This window comes from Akebia trifoliata, chromosome 5 (genome assembly GCF_017979445.1).
Source record: "Akebia trifoliata isolate Shusen 1 chromosome 5, ASM1797944v1, whole genome shotgun sequence".
NCBI classification, from domain to species: domain Eukaryota; kingdom Viridiplantae; phylum Streptophyta; class Magnoliopsida; order Ranunculales; family Lardizabalaceae; genus Akebia; species Akebia trifoliata.
Genome location: NC_141379.1, coordinates 12,132,208 through 12,157,522, shown reverse-complemented (window position 1 = coordinate 12,157,522; position 25,315 = coordinate 12,132,208). Strand labels below are relative to the sequence as shown.

Genomic DNA, 25,315 nt, shown 5'->3' with positions numbered 1-25,315 from the left:
CCCATCCTACATTCATAGATTGGGCTTTTTAGTCCTTTTTTCTTTTCCTTTGAATGCCCCAACCTTTACTTATAAAGAAAATCTGGGAATCAATAGTAAATATACCTAGCTTGTACATAGGATACTCCTTAGGAATACATCGTATTTATATTAAAAAGAAAAGTCATTGGTTCTATCTTGAAATTCATATTCCATTCAACATATATTTTTGCTACTCAGATAATGTGGTTTTATGGTACCATAATGCTATTCTGTATCTTAGAATATCAGGGCACTAAAAACTTGTACTTGCCTTGTCATCTCAGTTTGCATGCTACTTAACATAATTCTTGAAATTCTTGCCCAGGTTCTTGCTACATCAACAAGAAGAAATGGTTACCGAAACACTATTACATCGAAACATGATCCTCCTAGCACTTCAGATGGTGACAGCAGGTTATATTATGGGGAAGATGATGAAAACATGGTTTCCAGTGCACAAGACAGGCAGATACAAGGTTCCACCATTGATGTTTCTGGTGTTGATCGTATAAGAGATGATCATCTCAGATATAGGACTAGGGTTTTTGCTGCAGAGTATGTAGTTCTTCTATGGTTTCCGTGGCTTTAATTCAAAGACCATTTAGTTTTCCAAACTACTTGTTTAGTACTGATTTGGTTGTTAATGAAAAAAAAGACGTCCATTTACAATGAGCACACCATGTATCATACCCTTTCATTGGTATTTCCATGTCCATAAAATTTTCTAAAGAATACGGTTAGAGTTGATTCAAGATTTATTTGTGATGGAACACAAGCTACAGTATCATATGTGATAAGTGTATGGTCCCGACAAAGAACAATGACATTTATACTTGACTTTGTTTTCATTTTACGTAAGATTTATATTTACTAGGTATTAGTTGGAACTGTAGGTGTTTGAGTCATCTACCCACAGCTGTTGGAATGGATCCCGCTCATTTTGACCTCTCATTGGCTAGGAGATCATCAGTAAATGGACAGGGAAACCGTGATTGGCTTGTCTTGCATATACAAGAGCTAGTCGCACTTGCGTATCAGGTCAATCCAAAATGATGCACATAATTTTATTTTCATTCTTCTTTACAATTCTTATACTAACTTTCTTATTATGTGTATAGATTTGATTTACATTTTGTATTTTACAGATAAGCACAATCCAGTTTGAAAACATGCAGCCAATAGGTGTGCAACTTCTAAGTACCATTATGGACAAGGTATGACTTAGCGAATCTTATATACAGTTTTGTTAATTATTGAAGAAACCACTTATTGTCTGTTTTTTATTTTGCAATCCATCTTGGAAAGTCAACCCTTGTGTTTAGTGTAATAATCTTGTCTTGTAATATAATTCTTAATGTTGATATATATATTAATAATGTGTGAGTATAGTACTCATAGTTTGTTCACTTTAGTAATTTATTTTATACAAAGTAAGGAATATGTTATTAATGGAGAAATATTATTCTTTTTTCTTATCTATGATAATTCGTTTCAGTAATTGTTTAAGCTCTCAAATAATTGTCAACATGAATGAGTTCTCATGTTCGTTTTATTATTATTCAGTAAAGTTTAATGATGATTTCCTGAATATTTCGGTAACATCTCCACGAAATCGTATTCATTTCCACATTGATTGAAATATATCTATGTTTGATTGAAGAATTAGGGTTTGAGAAGAGAAGGAAGGAGGAGAAAACGTTGGAGAAAGAGAGAGAGAGAGAGAGAGAGTCTAACTTAGTTGATAGATCTCCTCTCTCCTTTATATATGTGTGTGCGTGTGTGTGTGTGTGTGTGTGGGCCCACTTATATAATAAGTTATGGGCTTATGGGCCCAATGCTACCGATTATATAAAGATAAAATAAATTAAATTTAGAAAACACTCCCCATCAAGCTGGGGCATACAAATCTAACATGTCTAGCTTGGTACATAATTTAGAATCGGCAACGACTTTGTACATCCCTTAAATCGATTTTTTGACTTGATGTATGGATTAATGATCTGCTTAATCAATAACATATCATAGATAAAATTATAATCCACCTCAATATGTTTTGTCTACTCATGAAACACTGGGTTGCTAGCAATATAGCTAGTTGCTTGACTATCACAATATATAGATATATTGTAAGGGGAATATCAATTCCCATTTCCTTGAGTAAAGACTTAACCCATAAAATCTCACATGCAAATATGAGCCATAACCTTGTACTTTGCCTCAACAGTAGAGCATGTAATCACATCCTGCTTCTTTCTATGTCAAGTTACCAAATTACCACCAACAAAAGCACAATATCCTGAGGTTGACTGACAATTTGTACAACTACCAGCCCAATCAACATTTGAAAAACCTGTGACTACTAAGTTTGAGATGGGCTATACAATAATCTCTTGCCTGGTGAGCTCTTGAGATATTGCATAATGCGAAATACAACATCCCCATGTGGTTTTCGTTGTGCATGCATAAATTGACTAACTACACCAACATGTGATGTCGGGATGGGTAATAGTAAGGAACTAATCGACGGTAGCAGGCAACATCAACATAAACCTCCTCTTGCTTTGCATCAAGCTTTATAGTGGGGTCCAATGGTGTATATTTAGGTTTGGATCCCTCAATGCCTAAAAAGTAACGAAGAAGCCCTACATCCTTATGATGAATCTGATTTGACAAATGAACCTTCAATTCTAAAATACCTCAAGAGTGTACCTTTTGGTAACCAAACAGGTCTTTAAGCGTTCAACAGATCCATTGGGTAAATACTTGATGGTGTACATCCAATGAGTGTCAACAACTTGCTTTTGAGTAGGAAGTGGAGTAAGATCCCACATATGATTCTGATGAAGAGTTATCATCTCCGCATCCATAGCCATTTTCCATTCTAGAGAAGATAATGCTTGTGTGTATGAAGTAGGAATAGAGACAACAGACAAGGAGAGAGCAATAAATCCAAAAGGAAGGAGACATCCTATGAAAATAAACAAAATCAATAATAGGATGTTTCATGCATGTACGAGTATCTTTCCTTTCAACAATTGGAAGATTAGCATTCGAAACAATCGAGGTAGCAAAAGCCTCAGTAGAAGTCATGGATTGAGACTTGACAAATGTAGCATAAGATGGTCCATATGGAACTACTACTGGGGACGTAGTATGCTCATAAACGCGCAATGGAGTACTAATATGCACATCTGGAATGACAACAAGACTAACATATGAAGGACTAGCTGTAGTAGATGGTAACTTCCCCTGTTGTGGATGTAAACGATCTAAATCATATGACTTTCGACGAGATAAAAAGAAGAGAGTGGTCTCAAAAAAGGTGACATCAACATTGACATAATACCGATGAGAAGTTGGAAGTAGCAACGATTCCCTTACTGAGTAGGAGAATAACCCAAAAAGACACTTAACAGATTGATGGGGTGGTTTTTCATGGTTAGATCAAGTACATGGATAAAGGACACACATCCAAACAAACAAGGAACCGTAAAGGGGAAACATTGGGATATAAGACTGAAAAAGGTGATTGGCCATTTAGAACATACTATTGATCAGATAGCAAGCAGTTAGAATCGCATCCCCTAATAAAGTTTTGGTACATGCATATGAAACATAAGTGTACGAGTAACACCTTCCCTGAGTGATAATTGAACTTCCCAACTTGAATATGTGATTCGTAAACTTCTCCCCTAGGGTCAACTTGCTAGAAAAATAAATTGTTTTAAAAATAAAAAAATGAAATCGGGTGGCCATTCATGCCCAATTAATTAATATCACTCAGTGTTTTGACTCGCAAATTTTTTATTTTTGTTTGATATTTACATTTAATGTACAATGAACCGAGTTGAAGGATACTCAAATCAATTATATATCTTTGACTAACTAATTGTCCGAAGATTTCTAGCTCATCTTCGGCAATACCTTCCATCTACGCTCAATTGATAAATCAGATTTCACGGCTAGACTGAGTCACATGACCAGTCGATGTGGCGTGTGCAAATGTCATTATTAAAGCTTCATTTGGAATTTAGAAAGATGAAACAGTCGACTCACTAATGCTTTGCATAAGTGGTACGTTAACATAATCAATTAGAACAATGTGTTAAAATGATCCATAGGTGAGAACTCACTTGTGAATTTCCCAAGTCAAGATCCACATGTTGACCTTGTCAATTGGTGGTAGTGAGTTGATTCAATAATCGAGCCAGTAAGAAATTTGGAAATTCCATGATTCTTTGAGATGACGAATCAGTGGGTCAGGTCAATAATTATTTCATTAGAGATGTGAAATTTCATGGTTCTTTCAGACATCAAATCAATGGGTTAGCTCGATGTTTGGTCCATTGAAAATATAGTGAGTTGATTCGGTAATCCTCCTAATGATGCTGCTATGAATTCAAGAGCGAATTCTCTCCAACCTAGGGAGGATGATGTAGATAGACTTGCGGACACTTATCTCAATGCCCATGATCGAGTTAAGAAGCATCGAAAAAAGAAATCAACAACATCGACAGAGTTAAATTAGTCAAACCGGCTCAACTTTGTTTGACCGATTCAACTCAGTCCAATCTTTGACTAGCCCACAAGACCTAGTCCAACTTATCTTAGGACTCTTTCTTTGATTAAGTTTCAATTTGTTAAGTTGCTTAAGTATTCCTAGTTTGTTTCTATTTCAATTTTAGAAAGTTTTTTTTCCTAGTTAGTTTCTATTTTTTTTTATGTTTAAAATTCGTTTTTATTCTTTAGGTTATAATTATAAGTCTTTTTAAATGTTTAAATCGAGTTCTAATAGGATTACAAGGTTAGTAATATATTATAGATAGATTAGGAAGTTACTTTTTAGTATTTTAGAAGGTTTCTAAGTTGTTATGATAGAGTTATCTACATAAAGAGCTCCAATAAACAAATTCAGTGAGTTAATTTTTTTGAAGATTGATGAATAAAAGAAAAAGAAGAGATTTTTCTTCCCTTTGTTTTTTTATTTATTTTGAACATAAGAACCTGATATTGGTTCTTAGTTTTAGTGTTTGCGATTGATTTTCATCAATCTCAAACCTAGATTGAAGTTTCTAGTTTCTTTTGCTCGACGTAGAGATTCTTCATTACTTTTAGTTCTTGGGATTTCACCCTAGAATCAAATTTTTAACATAAACTCTAGGTTTGTGTGTTTTACCCTATCTTAGCAGCCTTATCGTATAGATAAGCCAGTAGACACAGATAAGCCAGTGCATAGCAGTTGTGTCGCATAGCGGGCAGCCTTATCATGGCCGTCCTTGTCGCAACATAGCCTTATAACCAGTAGAATCCCAAACCAGGAAAAAGCAGAGGATATACTATCAAGTCCTACCAAACTAGAAAATAACAAAGGCAGCCAGAAAATGCAGCCCAAAACAAAAAATCCCTATCGTAGAGATTTAAAAAAAACATATAATGATTCCTTGCTTCGTTAAGATTCACTTGAATAGAAAATAAAAGATATATTGATTCCTTCAAAACACATCTCAATGATGATACTTAAAAAGAAAAAAAATTTATTTATCTTATTTGTGAGTGGGAGAGCCGAGAAATCGATCCGAGAGAGTTGAAAGAGAGCTTTAGGGAGGAGTGTCAATATCTTCTCTAGAAGTTTGTACAGAGAGAGAGACTTTGTTCTCTGAATTTTTTTGCTTGGAATATTGGGTGCTTTTCTTGTTGAGACTCAAATCTCTTTTATAGATATGTTTTGAGAGAAAAAAAGAAGAAGTGGGTATTGACTCATTGGAGTGATAGAGAAAAAATAGGTGGTGGTTATTGACTCATTGGAGTGATAGAGAAAAAATAGGTGGTGGTTATTGACTATAGAGGTTGAGAGAATTAAGGGGAGTTGGTTTTGCATTTGAATTTGAATTTGAATTGGGGTCTAACTTGGTTTAGGCTTGAGTTTGGATTTCGATTTCGGGTGTTGTGCAATTTTGAGGTGTCTACAACTGCCCCCTAGGCTCTAGCTCGCTTAGGTGTTCATATAGTTTAAACTTATTTCGGAGTGTGTGGTAGTTTATACTCATCTTAGAGTATATAGTAGTATAAGCTCATCTTAGAGCATGTACAATAGTTTAAACTCATCTTGAAGCAAATATAATAATTTAAGCTAGCTCATTTTGGAGCATGTACAATAATTTAACTTCATCTCGGAGCAAATACAATAATTTAAGCTAGCTCATTTTGGATCATGTACGATAGTTTAACTTCATCTCAGAGCAAATACAATCGTTTAAGCTAGCTCAGTTTAGAATGTTTAGAACAATCTTGATTGTTGACCTTCACTTGATCTTGTTGGTAGTTTATGGTTATTTCAGAGGTCTTTGGCATTCATTTTGGAACTCTCTAGTAGCTTAAGATCGTTTTGGAGTGTTCTGTTACTGGGAAACTCAAAAACTCGCAATTCTACTATTTTAGAATAAGAAAATTGGAGATTGTTGAAGTAGTAGAATCTAGTAAACCCAAGTGGATTTCGAAAATATAGTTTATACTCATTTCGGAGTTATCTGAATGATTGCTGTTTTTTCTTCAGATCGGTAGGCGGTTGAACAAATCTTTCGATTGATCCTATGTTAAACTATTGTATATGCTCTGAAATGAGCTAGCTTAAACTATTATATCTACTCCAAGATGAGTTTAAATTATTGTGCATGTTCCAAGACAAGTTTATACTACTATACACTCTGAGATAAGTACAAACTACCACATACTCTGAAACGAGTTTAAACTACATGTAACACCTGATCGAGTTAGAGTTTGATTAAGAAATAGTTGTGCAATTTCTTGTTGCATCCAGTCTTTGCAATTCGTTGCAAGTAACTCTCATAAAGAGGGGTAGCTGTAGACACCCTAAAATTGCACAATACCCTAATTTAAAGCTTAAATCCGAAACCCGAAATCCAAATCTAAAACCAAGTCAAATCCAAAACGAACTCCCCCCTAATTCTCTCAAATTCTATAGCTAATAACCACCACCTATTTTTTTCTCACTCCAATGGGTCAATACCCACTTTTATTTTTTCTCTAAAAAAATGTCTAGAAAAGGGATCAAGTCTCTTGGGTTGGTTTCTCGACTTTCACTCACAAAGAAGAGAAATAATTCGTTTTTCAAATATTATCATTGAGATGTGTTTTGAAGGAATCAATATATCTTTTGTTCTCTATTCAACTAAATCTTATGTGCTTTCTTAAATCGCTATTGAGCAAATTTAGTGGTCTTCTTGTCTTTTAAATCCTAGTATTTTTATTTATTGATGTTGCACCTTGTGGGCCAATTGAATTTAGATAATGCGAAACTTGTTGTATTGAGTTGATGACTTGGTTTTATTGCAAGTAGGGAACCCTTTTTTTTATATATAAAATGTAGCTCTTTTCACACTTTAATTACTTTGAAATTTGAAATATAAATCTTGGGTGATTCAATTTGTCGATCAACATGATTTTTTGAGGTATAATCGATGAAAAAATCGTTGGTGGTAAAGGTTGAGAGAATTAAAGGGAGTTTGTTTTGGATTTGAATTTGGATTTGACTTGGTTTGGGTTTGGATTGGATTTGGATTTCAGATTTGGGCTTGAATTTGGGTGTTGTGTAGTTTGGGGTTGTCTAAACTTTTTCCAACAAAACTACTTAGTATGTCCAGAAAGACTACAATACGAGCATTTTAGCTCAGCCAAACCACTACCGCGGCCATGCTTACCACCCCGACCATGGGAAGACTCAGAGGAATCACTACTCAATACCAGCTTCTTTGAAGAAGAGTGAAAGCATTGGCTGTAGTGGGAAGTGACTCACCAACCAAATTTTATACTTTAATAGAACTGTACTCAAGATTTCAATTAGATAAGAATAAAGCAACCTAAAATTCTTCCTGTTGTCCTTTCAATTTCTCAATATCAGAATTCAAAGGCTAATACTAATGAAGTTCTTCCCACATACCTTGAAGAGAACTATAATATTCGTTGAGAGATCTATCTCCTTACTTGGTAGTGAACATTGCCTCAAACAAATCATAGATTCTAGAAACATTCTTCTCCTGAGAATACATCTCGTGTAAAGCTTTCTAGATTTGTTTTGCAGTAAAAGAACTTGAGAATAATTGTGTCAAGTCTTTTTGTGAGAGTTTAGCAGGAATTTATATTAATTACAAAGGTCAAATTACAGAAAGGTCCTTATAAATAAGAATTAAATAAAAAATACTATCACTACTAAGTAATCAAGATTAGAAAGCAACTATAGCAACAAATTAAATTATTTCCAATACTCTCTCCCTTAAGTTGGGGAGAATATATCAACTAAACCTAGCTTGACAATGTGAGAATTAGTGATAGACGGACCAACAGACTTCGTAAGCATATCGACAAGCTGATCTGAAGAAGGAACGAAGACTGTCTAGAGGTCACCAGATCGAACTTTCTCCCTAAGAAAGTGAATATCAACGTGATGTGCTTAGTTCTTTCATGAAGAACAGAGTCAAAAGCAAGCATAATAGTAGACTTGTTATCACAGAGCAGAGTAGAAGAACCAGAAACAGGAAATCCCAACTCTGTCAACAAAGACCAAAGTCATTATTTCACATGTACCAAGGGCTATAGCACGATACTCAGTTTCAGCAGAAGAACAAAATACCACATTCTGTTTCTTATTTTTCCATGAGATAAGATTATTACCATAAAAGTTACAAAAACCAGAGGTAGATCTCCTATCTATAAGAGAGCCAGCATAATCAGCATTTGTAAAACAAAACAAATGTGGCTGAGTAATGGAAGAGTAGACAATGCCAAGACCAGGACGTGACTTCAAGTAGCGAAGAATGCGATAGACTGCATTAAGATGAGATGTACTCGGAATATGAATGAATTGGCTGATCACACTGACCGTAAAGGACAAATCCGGTCTAGTGTTAGATAAATCAGATGACCTACAGGTCTCTGATACCAGGAGGGGTTTGATAAAAAGATCACCAAAATCAACATGAAGACGATGATTCTGATGCATAGGAGAGGAAGCAGGACGACAACTAAGCATCCTAGTGTCTTGAAGAAGATCCAATGTGTATTTACGTTGAGATAATGATATACCACGACTAGAGCGAGCCACTTCTATCCCCAAGAAGTACTTGAGTGAACCTAAGCCTTTAATCTTAAAAACATGGCCTAATAGCTCCTTAACCTTGTTAATTCACTGTGCATCATCTCTAGTCACAATGATATCATCCACATATACCAAAACAATGTTGCAACGACCATCTACTCCTTGACGAACAAAGCAAGTATGATCTGAGTGACATCTAGAAAATTTCATAGAAAGAATAACCTCAGAAAAATGCTGAAACCAGGCCCGCGGGGATTGCTTCAAGCTATACAAAGACTTAAGAAGGCGGCATACCTTCCCATAATACTCCTCTTGAAGACGAAACCCTAGAGGAGGGTCCATATAAATAACCTCAGTCAAATCACCATTCAGAAAGACATTTTTCACATCAAGTTGGTAAAGTGGCCAGGAGTTACACATAGCTAGGGTGATAAGAAGGCAAACAGTGGAGAGTTTGGCGACAGGAGCGAACGTGGCACCAAAATATTTTCCTAGGATTTGTGTAAATCCCTTAGCAACAAGTCGTGCCTTATACCGATCAACAGTACCATCTGTGAGATATTTCACTGTGAAGACCCATTTACAACCAACAGTCCGCGCCCCGGACGGAAGAGAAACAAGTTCCCAGGTATTATTGGTTTGCAAAGCATCCATTTCAGCAGTCATAGCTTTTGTTCACCGAGGGTCTCTTAATGCCTCTGAGATAGACCGAGGAACTTGAATAGAATCAGTTGCGGAAAAATAGGCTTGATAAGAGGAAGAATGACCTTGATAGGAAACATACTAGGCAATAAGATGATCAGTAACACCCCCGCTTACCTTTGCGAAGGGCAATAGGTAAGTGAGTCAAAAATAGACGGAAGAAGCAAAGGTATATGTGTGGAGGTAGAAGAGGGTATACCTGAATCCAAGGAGGAGGTTGGCAAGGGTGTAGAGGGGCAAGTGCGACGAGTGTAGACTTGAAGCGGTGGCGAAGACGGAGGAAAAACTGGAGAAGGTAACTCAATAGGAGACGAGTCCTGCAAAGTAGGAGAATCCTGCGAAGTAGAAGCAGTAGGATAAAATGAAACATTTTCAAAGTAGGTAACATCAAGAGTGTGGATGATACGATGAAAAACTGGATCATAACACTGATACCTCTTGGACATAGAGGAGAAACCCAAAAAAATGCATCGAATGGCTTTATCATCCAATTTCATACGATTGAGGGTCTTGTCCTGAACGAAACATGTGCACCCAAAGACACGAGATGTAATAGGGAAGGGAATGCTATTAGGTTGAAGAACATGAAGGGGCACCTGTCCTTCCAAGGTGCGATTTGGAACATGATTAAGAAGAAAAGTCACAGTAAGGATTGCCATATTCCAAAATGACTTTGGAACATGCATTCCGCGAAGAAGACAACGGACAATGTTCATGAGGTGGCGATTCTTGCGTTCCGCCACCTCGTTCTGTTCAGGAGTATAAGGACAAGTCAATTGGTAAAGCATACCATTCTCATGAAGATGGGAGTGAATACCATCAGATATATATTCGCCCCCCTATCAGAGCTAAGGGATTTAATAGTGATATTGTACTGAGTCTGAATCATTTTAGGAAAATTAATAAAAATTGGGAGTACCTTAGAACGTGAACGCATCAGATAAACCCAAGTGCAACGAGAGTAGTCATCTATAAATGTAACATAATAGCAGGGGCCATTAAAAGCAGTAACAGGAGAAGGTCCCCACACATCAGAATGAACTAAATTAAATATTGCATTAAATTGATGCATACGAGGAATATAAGAAGTACGTGTTTAGAAAGTTCACACACAGAGCATTGAAATTTATGTGCACTACAAGCAGTTTTTAAAGCAGGAAATAAAAAACTCAAATGTTGAAAATTGGCATGTCCTAAGCGAGCATGCCATAAATCTAGTGTCTAAGATGTAAAAATGTGACTGCCAGATGGTAGAAGTACGGAAGTCGGAGTAGCAGTAGGTTGAAATCCAAACATGTACAATCCATCGTTCTCATACCTCTTGCCAAAAATCCCCTTCGAAGTCAGGTCTTGAAAAATGCAATTAGTAGGAAAAAAGGTAACTGAGCAATTATGAGATTTAGTAATACTGCTAACAGACAAAAGATTAAGAGATAGGTGAGGGACATGAAGCATAGAATCTAGAGAAATCCCAGAGGATAAAGGGATGATACCCTTGCTGTGGATAGGTGTAAGAGATCCGTCAGCAAAGCGACTTCCCTATGGGTGGTAGAAAAAGTAGAAGTAAAGTGGCTAGATTCACCGATCATGTGATCAGAGGCACTAGAATCAACAATCCATCTCAAAGGAGTAGAGCTAGACTGAGTGACATTGAATGCAGAAGATGTACCTGGAAGCATAATACCTGAGGTCGCAGTTGAAGAGGTTTTGGTGTGAGCTTGAATATGATTTTGGACAATAGTGGCAATCTGAGTCTGTAGTTTTTGCAATGCCAAGTGAAGGAAGATCAATAGATGAGGACTCCATTGTAGCAGCACGAGGAGCAGAATGTCCCAAAGATGAAGTGGAGGAAGATCGTGGTATCAGATGAGGATAAAATTGAAAGCAACGAGCCTTCTCATGACCAGTCCTCCCACAATGACTGCAAGTAAGACCACTCCCTTTACCATGACCACGCCTACTACGACCACGAGTCCCTGATCCAGGGGTACGGAGGTCAGAAGAAATCGAGTTGACAATTAAGAGCATTTGATCTGTAGCTGGAGCAAAAAGAATGCCAGGGACCTAAGTCTGAGGATGAGGAATACGGCAACGACGCTCATCACTGTTTATGGTCGCAAATATCTCAAATAATGAAGGTAAAGGAGTGGTGTTGAGAATCTATGTTTGAAATGCCTCAAATTCTGGATGTAGACCCATTAGAAACTCATATGTTTGATGTCGAGCAATCCGCTTGACAACATAATCGGCTGCTTCTAAAGACAATTCAGCTATAAACTCATAGTGAGAAATTTCTTCCCAGCGTTACTGAAGGTATCCAAAGTAATCAGCTATACTTTGAGTCCCTTGGGTAGCCTGATCAATGTCTTGATAAAGTTCATAAATCCTCGAGTCATTCCTGGAATGTGCGTATGTCCAAGTAAGCGTTGACCATAAAGCTAGAATTGTCTCATGGTACATGAACATGGTATAAATGCACTGCTCCATGGAGTTAAATAGCCACCCAAGGATATGATTCAAATTTTGGATCAGTTAGAAGTGGTTTAATAACAGTTCCAGAGAGTCATCCAGATTTCCCTCTACTCCCTAGAAAGAGACCATCAAGAAGAGCAGTGGTAATACGTTGAGCTGAGACGTTAGACCCAAGGACTGTAGCGAAAGTTGTAATTCTTTGTTCTGAAGACATCACTTTGGTTTGGAGGGAGATCTGAAGGAGAAATTATGTAAAAATTTCTTAAAGAAGAGTCCTAAGCCTACTGTTGTAATTACAAGACTCAAAGACCACCAAAAAAAGGGCCAAAAAACAAGATATCCCACAGCTGTCACTAGATTTCAGTGAGGACACAGGGACCTAAGAAGAGTCCACTAGTGTCGTACTCGCTCCACAAGGTCTAACAAACCAATCACAGGGAAATTTGAAACTATTAGGGTTGTCACAAGGCCAAAACAAAGGTTCCAGGGATATCGAGACCTAACGAAGGACCAAATCAAGATAGCCATTGCTATCGCCTGACCAAAACGAAGCTAAACCACTATTGCTTGACCAAAAACGAAGCCAAAAAACTCTTGCTGTGAAGTTGTAGGAACAAACCGATGCCAAAACTACTATTGCCTGACCAAAATGAAACCAAAAACTCTTGCTGTGAAGTCGTAGGACTAAACCGATGCCAATACTACTATTGCCTGATCAAAATGAAACCAAATCTACTGTCTCTTGACCAAAACAAAACCAAAAACTAGAAAAAAAATCTGTCGCAAAGTCCACCAGATGATTTCAGGCTGTCGAAGAACCAAGACGAGGTAGCTAGTGTTATCGCAGAACCAAAAACTAAGGTAGTACGACCAAAACTACATAGTAACTTCTATCATCTTGTTCTAGGTTGTCGTAGGATTCGATAATGGTGGTTGTAGCACCAAAAACAACCACTAAAGCAGCACAGTTGCTATTGCACACCCAAAAAAAAAATTCTTGTTATGTAGAGACAAACCCTAACATAGGGTAGAAGCACAACGCATTATTGCACCATGTGATAAAACGAAAACAAAAAAAATTGAAAGACCCCCGAAGGGGAGAAGATCGAATGAGATTGACTCTAGGTTAGGGTTTAGGATTTAGCAAGTAAAGAGAAGAAAGAGAGGAAGGAGAAAATTCCTCGGCTTTGATACGAAGAAGAATTTGAGAATAACTGTGTCAAGTCTTTTTGTAAGAGCTTGGTAGGAATTTATATTAATTACAAAGGTCAAATTACAGAAAGGTCCTTATAAATAGGAATTAAATAAAAGATACTATCACTACTAAGTAATCAAGACCAGAAAGCAACTATAGCAACAAACTAAATTATTTCCAATAGCAGTCTCCAAAAACATCACGTTCGAGGATATTGAGAGCTCCATATTATTCTTCAGCCAAGTCATCACCATAGAGTTTTCGCTTTGCCAATTTTCATACATTTTATCATCAATTGTGGTGGATCTTCAACAAGTTACTTCGATTTCTTCTTGGCACAGAAACATTTTGATAGTGTGTGGCCATAGAAGAAAATTTGTGTCATTCAACTTAAAAGGGTAATATGTGCCCCCAACAACATCAGAAACTCTAGACATAGCCATCAAAAGCCAAAAACAAAGCATAACTTTCACCCGGGATGTCAAAAAATGAGAGAAGATTCCCAAGGGAATAGTATAGGGGTGGCAAGACCAGAAATATAGAAAAACACAGATTTTGGAAGAATCTGCAAAACCTAGCAGGATTCTGGGAGATCAAATGCGGCCAAAAAAATTAAATTCTCGATCAGAGACTTCAAAAACTTGAAAAGAGGTTAGAATAACCTCTATAGACAACCAATAGAGGAGCAGAAACGCAGAAAGTGAATCCTCCTTCACAATCTCTCCCTAGGAGCGAAAAATTGATAAACACACCAACAATATTCAAACGCACCAATAGAAGTTTCCAAACATGGAAAAACAACTAGGCACACACAAACCACACCTTAGATAACCATCTAGGGTTAAACAAGTTTCGAACAAATAAACCCTAATGCTTTGTTTGTAGCAAAGCCATAGGATTTAGTAACCCGGAGAGTCGGAGAAGAAAGAAACTAAGAAGAATTGGAGAAAATAGCTGAAATTTATGAGTCAGAGGTGCTCTGATACCATGTTAGATTGAAGAATTCGGGTTTGAGAAGACTATAGGAGAAAAAGATGGAGAGAGAGAGAGAGACTAATTTAGTTGATAAACCTCCTTATTATGTGTGGGCCCACTTACATAATAAGTTATGTGCCGAATACTACTTATTACATAAATATAGAATAAATTAAATCTAGAACTCTAATAATCTACAAAATATTTCCACCTAGGCTGACCAACATAATACTAAAACCAAAATTTATTAGATTTCTTGGAATAAATAACAAGTTCTTTTGGAGGGCTAATCTTCAAATTGAATAGAAAATGTATTAGATTAAACAGGTTTTCTACAACAGACATTGTTATGGGGTGGGGGGGATTTAAATTCTTTTTTAACCAAGTGTTGATTGAAAAAAGAAGCTTGGACTCTTCTAAAAGACATGAAAGCACATACTTTACCACTAGAAGAGCTAAATGGGCCAATAATTTATAGCCACTCTTGACATTTTACTGATCTTGTTTGTTTTTTATTTGCGATTCTGTGGTGAGAATATCTCAGTTTGTTTTTGTACAAATTCAATCTAGGGTTTGGAGAGAGAGAGAAAAAGAGGAGGAGAAATTATGCCAGAGAAAAAGTATCTTCTTTATTTCATTACTCCCTATTTATATGAAATACATAAATAGAGGAAAAGGATCCTGATAATCAATCAAAGAAAAAAACTAAATAGAGGAAAATGAGAAGGACATAGAAATAAATAAATGAAAAAATAAACATCATATCTGATGAAAGTTTTGTATGAAGTATGTTTTTTTTGTTACCCTCCAAATAGTTTCATGTAGTAGGTCCTTTCAATTATTTGATTCTATGATTTCACACCATTTTAGGTTTTTATAACTCTCTTTGTTTCACCTTTCAGTTTGAGAACATACCTGACCCAGAACTTCCAGGACACTTTCTCATGGAACAATATCAGGTTTGTCGAAACATTTGTTATTTGCTTTCAATTTTTATTTATTTATTTGGGTCATGCTAAATATTCCCGCTTTCAGATGCAATGTTGTTTTTGAAGTCCATGATGTAATTGTCAATGGATAATGCCAAAGGGAACATAAGAAATTCCAAGGCATAGTACACTACTCTATTGCTCTATGGGCAGGTGTTGATCAATTAACTTGGCAATTTTTTCAGGCCCAACTTGTTTCTGCAGTCCGGACAGCCTTGGATGCATCCTCCGGTCCTCTACTTTTGGAAGCAGGCCTAAACCTAGCTACTAAGGTTCAGAATTTAGACTTTTATAGGTTACTTCTGTCCAGGTTCTCCATTTTCATCATGGGAACATAAATTAAGTTCGATAATGTTCAATTTTAGATATTAACGAGCAGCATTACTAGTGGGGATCAAGTTGCAGTCAAGCGAATATTTTCACTGATTTCACACCCACTGAATGATTTCAAGGATCTCTACTATCCATCCTTTGCTGAATGGGTTGCTTGCAAGGTATTCCCACTCTTGTTTTCAAAATTTTCATATTATCTTGAATGAACCTCCACAAATTTTTTTTCCTTGTTCACAAGGTTTTAACGTAACTTATGTGGTTGTTGGTAGATCAAAATAAGACTTCTAGCTGCCCATGCCTCTGTTAAATCTTATACATATGCATTCTTAAGAAGACAGCACAGTGAGTTACCCGAGGAATATCTAGGGTTGATACCACAGTTCTCAAAACATTCAAGCATTCTCGGGGTGTACTGGATATGGATTCTGAAGGACTACAGTTATATTTGCTTCCACCTACAATCTAATTGCAGTGTAAGTTTAATTTTGTAGAACTCAGTCTGTGTTTCAGTGGCTAAGTTCAACATTGACTAACCTTCCATTATAATTTGTCTATTATTTACAGTATAAACCATTTCTCGAAGGAATTCAATCACCGCTGGTTTCTTCAAAGTTGCAACGATGTCTAGAAGAAGCCTGGCCTGTAATTCTGCAAGCAGTTACGCAGGATGCTGTTCCTGTGAAACTTGAAACTGATGAATCTTTGAATGAAGTTGATGAAGATTCCGTGAAACTTACATTGATATCTGGATACAAAATGGTCAAATTAGAGTCTAAAGATTTTCATTTTCTTTGGGGATTTGCACTTCTTGTTTTATTCCAGGGACAGCATTCAGCCATAGGTACACAAATAATTCCAATGTTTGATCCTTCTAATGCTAAATCAAGTGGAAATTCAATGCTTGAAGAAACAAATCGCCTCGGTTCAAAGTATTATGAAATCGCACTGCTGGTGTTTCAGTCCCTCTCAACAGAACTTTTTTTTAGTCCGGGGTTTCTTACCTTGGAAATCTGCAAAGAGTTGCTGCAGGTGGTGGTGTACCTCTATCATCTTCTCTATTTGAATTGTTTATTTTCTATTTTTTTTTTTCTCAATTCATGCTATCTGGAAATCTGCAAAGAGTTGTTGCATGTTACCTGGCTCGCACTAGAGTTGTACATAGTCCACCCAGGTGGCACATATGGAGCCCCTTGTGAATCCATTTGGTCACATATTGTTGCTTCATACCCATTTCTTCCACTTTAAATCGAGTGTAACGGTAAATATTTGCTATTTCAATTTCGAGTAAGATATTTCAGTGTCATGATATGACATGTATGGCATAGAGAGGGAAGGTACAATGTTTTTTGGAGTAATTTAAACCACTTGTCTGGGCAAGGGTTGATCTAATTGTATTTACATATTACATCAACTATTTGTTTTCTTATTTTGCAAAATCCGGAGGTAATAGGTAGTCTTACAAGGGCTTAGATAGGGGTGTTAGATCCTGTTCTTGACCTTCATTTAGTGTTTTTCCTGTTTTCTCTATTCTAGTCTTTGGTAATATAGTTTGTGACTTCTACTCTTATCTTTGTGTCCAATATTTATTGGATTAACAAACAGAAAACACTTTCTTCTAGCTAATTTTTTTTTCCCACTAGTCATTACTTGATGTAGGATTTGTCATATTTAATGTATGCAGGTTTTTGCCTATTACATTCCCATGGAAGATTCACGGAACGGTCTTGTAATTCCGATATTATCACAGGTGAATTTCAGCAGCCATCTCTTTCGGACTACATACCCCATTCCTTTTCTGTGATTTGAAGATAAATCTACTATAGCCATTTCTGCAGTATTTAGTCTTTGTTTCATAGACCAAAGCTTTCCCCATTCACTTACCTGTAATTTGAAATTGGATTTTTTTCTTTCAATTTTTTAAGTACCAAGTATGCAACATTACTTATTGAAAAGAGAAGTACTAGGAGAAAGAGTTGATATATACAATGCCCATGACAACAATGTTCATTTGTGCAGACTGAGTATGTTCCAGCCAAATATGTAGTCGGCACTTATGATGGTTCTAGTCTTTTAACTCACTCTATCCAAACTCTGCACCACCCTTAACAGCCATTGACTGACTTTTGTTGACCCTTCCTGTTTTTTTCTTTTACCTTCTCTGTTGGTGCTTAAGAATCTACAACTATTTGATTATTTCCATGCTATGTACATTTAACTTTATTTATGGATATATTGAAAAAATAGGGTCTATTTCACTTTGGCACTCACAAAAACGGATGGAAAATCTTGAAGTTGTATCTTTCATCTTCTTATCTGAAATTGGACTACTAAATAAATTGATGTGTATTATTATGACATGTTCAATTGAGATCTGTCTGTGTATGGTATCATGACTTAATTGTTTCTTGTATGAACAGATTGTGCAGGCCTGCCCTGAAGAGTTTTTTGATATCGAAGGTTTTGCATCCATGGCAATGGAACTTTGTATTACCTATATTTATAAAATATTTCATAGGTAGTCTATCCATGAAAAGTCGATTTTTTATTTTATTTTTTATTTTTGTAGAATAATTTGCTGCTCAAAGCTTCTAAAAAGAGTCTTCCATAATTCATTAGTCTGTTTTGTATTCCTTATCGTATTTCAGTACTGAAGCAATTTCAGAAGACCCAAATTGCATGGATTTGTTTTCTACATTATTTATCACAGCTGAAACATTAATACACCGTTGCAAATCACAGGTATGTCTGATGTACAGCTTTTTTTATGTATATTTATATGCTTTTCCATTCTCAAGCTCTGCATCAAAGATCCCTGTGATAACATGCATTTGATGTATCTATTTTCTAGCATCATATTTTTCTTTTGTTGTGTTCATTTTTATCTACTTAATAAGTTTCACTTCTTGAGGTTCAGATGCAATTTACAGCAATGCTAGCATTTCTGTTAACTAGTTACAACTGTCTTAGAGGAGCTTCAACTGAGCCATGCATCTCAAAAGTTGTTGCTTTTGTCCAAAGTATTGGACCTTTACTCATGAAACATGTGGGAGGTAAGCATTTGTAGAAGGAATTAAAACATTGAGTGTTGAATAACTTTTTGTTTTACTTTATTTCTTTTGAATGGTATTGCTAAGTTCTATGTAAGGAGTGTATTGTGGATCGCATGATATATAGCCTTATAAGGATGAAAATTCCTTGACACCTATCTATTTTTCCGTCACGTTGCTTTCTGTCTTTTTTATGTTTTTCCAAGATTGACTTTGCATGCCAGGTTTTTCTTGATCATTATTATTGTGGAGAGCTAAATAGGCTATGCTTTATCCTTAAGCCACATGTATAATAAGTTAAATATTATTTCAACTTGGAAAGATTCACCAAGAAGTGTTTGTGTTTTATATTGCAGATAAAGCTGAACTTGTTGATGATGCCCACTTGCAGACAGTCTTGGGGGCTTGGGAAAATGCAATTTCCAGCTTGACACTTTACTGCGTTAAGGGCATAAATTTTCTGGAGAATAAGAAAACAAACATGTGCAAACCAATGAGAATGAAGCTTACTTTTTGTCTTGAACAAGCCTTTTCACTTGCCAAACTGGCTCATGAAACTCATCATGATGAAGAAAACAAAGATAACTATCAGATCATTTTTCCTTTAAACCGATACTGCATCAAATGCATCAAGACAGTTCTTAATGATTCTCATATACAGGTGACTCAATCTGTCTGTAATAATTACTAGAGAGCTTCTATTGCCACACTAACTTTTGCTATCGCCACCCCAAGATTGTGCTAATTCTTTGATGATTTACATATGAATTGGGGTGGTGCTAGCAAAAGTTGGTGTGGCAATAGAATCTCTCTAATTAATATGCCCATCTTTTCTTACATTTAACATGCACAGAAAGATTTGTTTTCTTCATTTATAGGTTCAAACAATTGGGTTGCAAGTTCTGAAAAGCATGGCCCAGAAAGAACTTGGTGAAGGCTCAAATATGGAAAGCCACTCTTTCTTCATATTCTTTACTGGAGAACTTCTCGAAGATATTTTCAACCTAATCCAGAAAACATTGCAGGTAATTTCTGATTCAATTGTTGTCAAAGTAAACTTTTGCTTCAAAATGGGCCTCTGAAGGAATTGTATTATGTTGTTCACAGAAACCAATGTCGAGGGAATCAATGGTTGTCATTGATGAGTGCTTGAGACTGTTATTCCTCCTCCAGACACTCTCTAAAGTAAGTGAATGTCAGAGAAATGTTTTGAATCTGCTTCTGGAAGCCATAGTCATGGTTGTTTCTGCCTCCACTGATGATCATTCGCAGGTATATTATAAGTGATTTAGTATCACACTAGCAACTTAAAACGTCTTTTTTGTGTGTGTGTGGATTCATCTGTTTGTGTGATAATTTCAGGAACTCCTTGAGATAAGGGGGACTGCAATCAGGCTTGTCTCTCATCTTGCTCAAATTCCTTCCTCGGCTGTTCACTTCAAAGATGTTCTGTTAGCTATGCATGTTACACATAGGCAACAACTTCAGGTGACCTTTCTAAAGTTGAATAATATGCATCCTGCACTACTCTGTTTAACTCCATTACTTATCTGGCTAGATTTGCAGAAATAGTTCTATGCAATTTTCTTAGTGTTGGATATATTTTATTGGCAGGATTTTTCCTTTTCCGTTTAGCATACATATATATAGGTTGGGTTATTTTGACAAAATCCTAGACAACATTCTAGATAGTTTTGTCGTATATGGTTAAAAGGTTTCGGAATGGGCTGATTTTTTGTGAAGTTGATCTCTATAATGAGTAGATCATCCTCACAAAAAATCAGCCAATTCTGAAACTTCTAACGTCATGAAAAGTGGTTACAAACTAACGGTAAAAAATTGACGGTTCACGATTCTTCAACTTATAAACTAGGTTTAGAAATTTCAGAATTGGCTGATTTTTTGTGAGGATGATTTTCTCACCATAGAGAACATCCTTGCAAAAAATCAGCCCAATCCGAAACTTTCAGCCCATATAAGACAAAATGCTTTTGTCTAGGATTTTGTCAAAAGAATGCTATCCATATATAGGGTGGCATTCGGGTGCCAATCTTAGGATGACAAAACGCTGCCAAAACGTTTGTCCTATGTGGGTTAGAAATTTCGGATTTAGCAGACTTTTTTTGACGATGATCTCTATGGTGAGGAGATCATCCTCACCAAAACTCAGCTGAATCTGAAACTTCTACGTCCATAAAAAGTGGTTTAAAATTGTGAACTGTCAATTTTTTACCAAAAATTTGTAAACCAGTTTTGATGGACTTAGAAGTTTCAGATTCGGCTGATTTTTGGTGAGGATGATCTCCTCACTATTGTGATCATTCTTCCAAAAAGTCAACCCAATCAAAAAATTTTAAGCCACAAAAGACAAAACTTTTGTCATCCTAAGATTGTCAGCCGAACGGCCCCCATATATATATATATATATATATATGCATACTATTCATTTTAACCTTTCTTTCCATGCTTTGTGAGTCTCGACTGAATTGTTGCAGTATCCAATTATAAAATTTGATATTGTTACCTAAATTAGTGCAGCAAATCAAAGTGATATCTTCCTACAACTTTTTACGTAGAAATGAAATCTCTTGTGAAACTTATTTGTCTTTAAATGTGTCAAGATCTTTAGGTTTATGATGTATCATGTATGTACATCGAAATTATACACAGATAGTCAAGGATTTATGGGTTGATAATGCAAAAAATTATGGAAAATTTCACTTTAAGCTATTTTCACCCCAAATGTTTGTGGTTGAGAATGAATTAATAAATTTTATAAAGCTCCACCCTATCTACAATTTCTTTCTACTAGTAATAACTCTAATAATTTTACTATGTTATCAGAAAATTTAAAAATGTGCTTAACATTAGAAAGAATATTTCAGTCAAAATTTACCGTTCACCAAAATAAGAAAACACTTCTACCAATATTACTTTTTACGAAACTATGAAACTTTCAGTTACATTTCTTGTTGGGCCTACGGGAATGGGAAATATTTCTATATCATTTCATGGAATTATGTTGAAATTCAATACAATGATGGGGACCAAATGATTGGTTATTATTCTGGAAAGCAACCATTGGTTTTTCAATACAGACCTGTTCAAATAATTTATGCATAATGTTAGTTTCTGGACTGAGAAAATGAGAACTTTTCAACCATCAAACAACATTCAGAGCTTCGAGTGCTGCTAAGAGGCAAATTATGGAAATTCATTGCACCATTCTACACTCTTGTAGGGTTAGCATCAATTTATTGGTCTTATAGTCTGAGATGCCTTCATAGCGATACCATACAGAATGGTATGGGAAAATGAGGATATAACTCTTTATTTCCTAAAATCTCACACTTACATGGAAGTATCCCATCAAATTTGGTATTAAATTATTTCTAACCTCAAGATCATTTTTATAAACAAGATAGTGCGAGAAATGTAATTAAACATCTAATATTATTATCATATATATTTTTTTACTAACTATATGTTATTGTTGAAAAAGAAAAATGAGGCATTTATGGGAGTTAAAAGTACACGAAACACTAAGAAAATGTTAAGGTAGAAGTATCGACGCAGTAACCAGTATTGATGTTTCTATCATATCATTTGGAATTTGGATACCCGTACGAAGGACATATTGGAATATCTAGGTATAATAGCTTCTACTCCATGTACTACATACTAGTATTTACTTTGATTAAAGGTAGTATTATATATTACTTCTGGTGCTAATATTCTGCTAGGAAGCTCTTTCTTTTCTTTTTCTTTTTTTCCCCTTATTTTATACTATGGAGCTTCCTTAGAAGGGCTGGTTTCTGTGCTCTCAGGACATAATACGTGCTTCCGTCACCCAAGATAAGAACCCTACCCAGACGAAGCCCACCTCTTCGCCTCTCATCATTAAGCTACCAGTGCAAACAGAGCAAAATACAAGAGAGAATTCACAAGGGTATACTTTGGCATCTTCTACAATGCAATCTGATGCAGACATAATGGAGGAAGACGATGATTGGGATGCTTTCCAGTCATTTCCTGCCACTGCTGATACAGACACAACAGCTAATTCACAAGTGGTGGAAAGGATTGCAACAGAACCTGCAACAGTAAACAATTCTTTGGAACGTTATACTGACACCAATGATTTCCAAGAGCACTCTAAATCTCAATCTCTCGAAGGTGTTGAAGAGGTTGTTGACATGCAGCAGCATGTAGAAGGTGGTGGAGAGAAGGCAGTGTCAAGCCAAAATGAAAGAAACGATCTTTCGGAGCTTAATGATCCCCAACCTTCTGAGGGCGTGCCTAAGTCATCTTCCGAAGATCCAGGTGTTTGTGGTGAGACCAGAACAAGCCAGAACAGTGATGTTCAAGTGTTCTCTGATCCTCAACCTCTCAATGAGGAAGAAGAGTTGAGTATTGGGAGATTTTTGGAAAACAAGCAGAGAACTGAGAGTAGCCAAAGTGGTGGAAATGATAATTATGTATCGACAGATCCTTTACCTATTGACGATGATCAAGAATCTAGTGGTGTGAGAGAGGCTCTGGTGAGTGACATGGGTTTTGGGAATGATCTCGAAGAAACTTCAGGTCGCCTACCCCTTGTGACCATAGATGGAGAGAAAAGTGATGAACAGATTGAAGAGAAGTCCGTGACCAAAAAGAAGATAACCAGCACGAAGGTGATATAGTCAGCTCCGAAGCAGTGAGAAGCCACGATGGTAGTGGTGATCAAGAATCCATCATCAATGAGAACAGCGTGCCGTAGGTGTAATGACTGATGAAATGTTGCTTCTATTGGAGGCTGAGAGAATGACCAGTTGGATCATGCTCATAGTTAGAAAGGAAAATAGCAGGTAAATGTAATAAATTTCAATCAATATTGATTCTGATGCCATGTGACGTGTGAAAGTTCCTTTTTTTTGGATAAATCTAATCTGATTGTGACTTCAATTCTAGTTCTATACACGAGTTTTCAACATTTCAATTGCTGTAAACAAGTAAAGTTGAATCATATTTAGATTTGTTGTGGGTGGGATGTGCTCCATAATAGGTAGAGCCTTCCCCTTCATTTCAGGATGGTCACCAATGGTCGTAAAACAATCATGTTTCATATCACCAGCAGTCCTAAAACCTCATCAATTAATGTACTAAGATGTGGTTACTATGGTGCGGTATAATTTACTTTGGTATGGCTGTTAACAGGCACAATATCCCAGCTGCAATTGTGGCAGTTCGGTTTATGTTTAATTTTAAGTGAAAGAACTCTAATAATTTCTTCATTATTAAGTCTTAATTAGGTTTTAAAGGTGATAATATAGTCTAATAAGTGGAAAAAATTAAAAAGGGCAGAAGAAATTTTTTTTTAATAAAATAGAGTTATTCAACACTTTCTCTCAAGTTGGTGTGTGGACGCAATGTCTAGTTTGGATAAGATACTTTCAAAGGTGTTCTTACTAACACTTTTAGTAAAAATATCGCAAGTTGTTGAGATGTAGGAATAAAGAGAATAGAAATTTGTCTATAAATAATCTTTTATCTAATGAAATGTTCATCAAATTCAATATGTTTCATTCTGTCATATTAAATCGGATTTGTCGTTATGTTAATAGTTGATTTATTATCATAATATAATGAAAATGGGACTGTTACAGGAAGACACAAATTAACTAGTAAAATCTTAAGCCATAACAATTCACATTTCAAGTGCCATACCTCTGTACTCTGATTCAACACTGGATTGACAAATCACATCTTGCTTTTTACTGCATTAGGTTATTAAGTTGCCATCAACTTTAGTACAGTACCTAGAAGTGGATCGTCTATTAGTCACTAAACTAGCATAATTTGCATTAATACATGCCTTAAAGCGAAGATGACCATGATTATTGAACAAAATACATCGATCAAGATATCCCTTAAAATATTTAAGAATATGATAGACAATAGTAAGATGAGATGTGTGAGGAGAGTGTATAAATTGACTTACAACACTAACAACATAGGCAATGTTGGAACGAGTCATAGACAAGACATCAATTTTTCCACATGAAGTTGATACTGGTTACTATTCGTCAAACACTCCCCCTTAGAATTAGCCAACTTGTGATTCTGCTTACTAGGAGTATCGACGGGACAAAAATAAAGTTGATCGAAATCACTAAGTAAATCAAGGATATATTTATGTTGAGAGATAAAGATACTAGAGTGGGACCGCGTAACTTCAATGCACAAAAAATAATGAAGACGCCCAAAGTCCTTCATATCAAATTGACGGTCTAAGTAAGATTTTACCTCTTTAATGCTGTCACAATCATCGCTAGTAAGGACAATATCATCCACAAACAATCAAAGTGACAGTTTTACCTTGGGAATGACGTAGGAAAATGGTATGATCAGCAGAACTTTGAGGAAAACTAAATTAATGCATTGTCTTAGTAAAGCGTTCAGACCATGCGCGAAGAGATTATTTTAG

At 36.0% G+C, this 25,315-nt stretch overlaps 1 protein-coding gene across 2 annotated transcripts in view; it reads left to right on the top strand.

The window, feature by feature from the left end:
• The window catches only part of SWEETIE (HEAT repeat-containing protein), a 108,799-nt gene extending 84,978 nt beyond the window's left edge, over nucleotides 1-23,821 (top strand). The window contains exons 32-48 of one of the 2 annotated variants that reach the window (XM_086442803.1): nucleotides 347-576; nucleotides 903-1,059; nucleotides 1,167-1,235; nucleotides 15,380-15,436; nucleotides 15,652-15,738; nucleotides 15,832-15,960; nucleotides 16,069-16,272; nucleotides 16,364-16,828; nucleotides 17,481-17,546; nucleotides 18,217-18,314; nucleotides 18,445-18,538; nucleotides 18,714-18,849; nucleotides 19,203-19,507; nucleotides 19,725-19,871; nucleotides 19,954-20,118; nucleotides 20,209-20,334; nucleotides 22,674-23,821. In XM_086442803.1, the coding sequence (XP_086298929.1) occupies nucleotides 347-576; nucleotides 903-1,059; nucleotides 1,167-1,235; nucleotides 15,380-15,436; nucleotides 15,652-15,738; nucleotides 15,832-15,960; nucleotides 16,069-16,272; nucleotides 16,364-16,828; nucleotides 17,481-17,546; nucleotides 18,217-18,314; nucleotides 18,445-18,538; nucleotides 18,714-18,849; nucleotides 19,203-19,507; nucleotides 19,725-19,871; nucleotides 19,954-20,118; nucleotides 20,209-20,334; nucleotides 22,674-23,531 (3,393 nt within the window). In that variant the 3' untranslated portion in view covers nucleotides 23,532-23,821. The remainder of the gene's footprint in view (nucleotides 1-346; nucleotides 577-902; nucleotides 1,060-1,166; nucleotides 1,236-15,379; nucleotides 15,437-15,651; nucleotides 15,739-15,831; nucleotides 15,961-16,068; nucleotides 16,273-16,363; nucleotides 16,829-17,480; nucleotides 17,547-18,216; nucleotides 18,315-18,444; nucleotides 18,539-18,713; nucleotides 18,850-19,202; nucleotides 19,508-19,724; nucleotides 19,872-19,953; nucleotides 20,119-20,208; nucleotides 20,335-22,673) is intronic. The other variant, XM_086442804.1, reaches the window with a different exon arrangement.
• The last annotated feature ends 1,494 nt before the right edge of the window (nucleotides 23,822-25,315 follow it).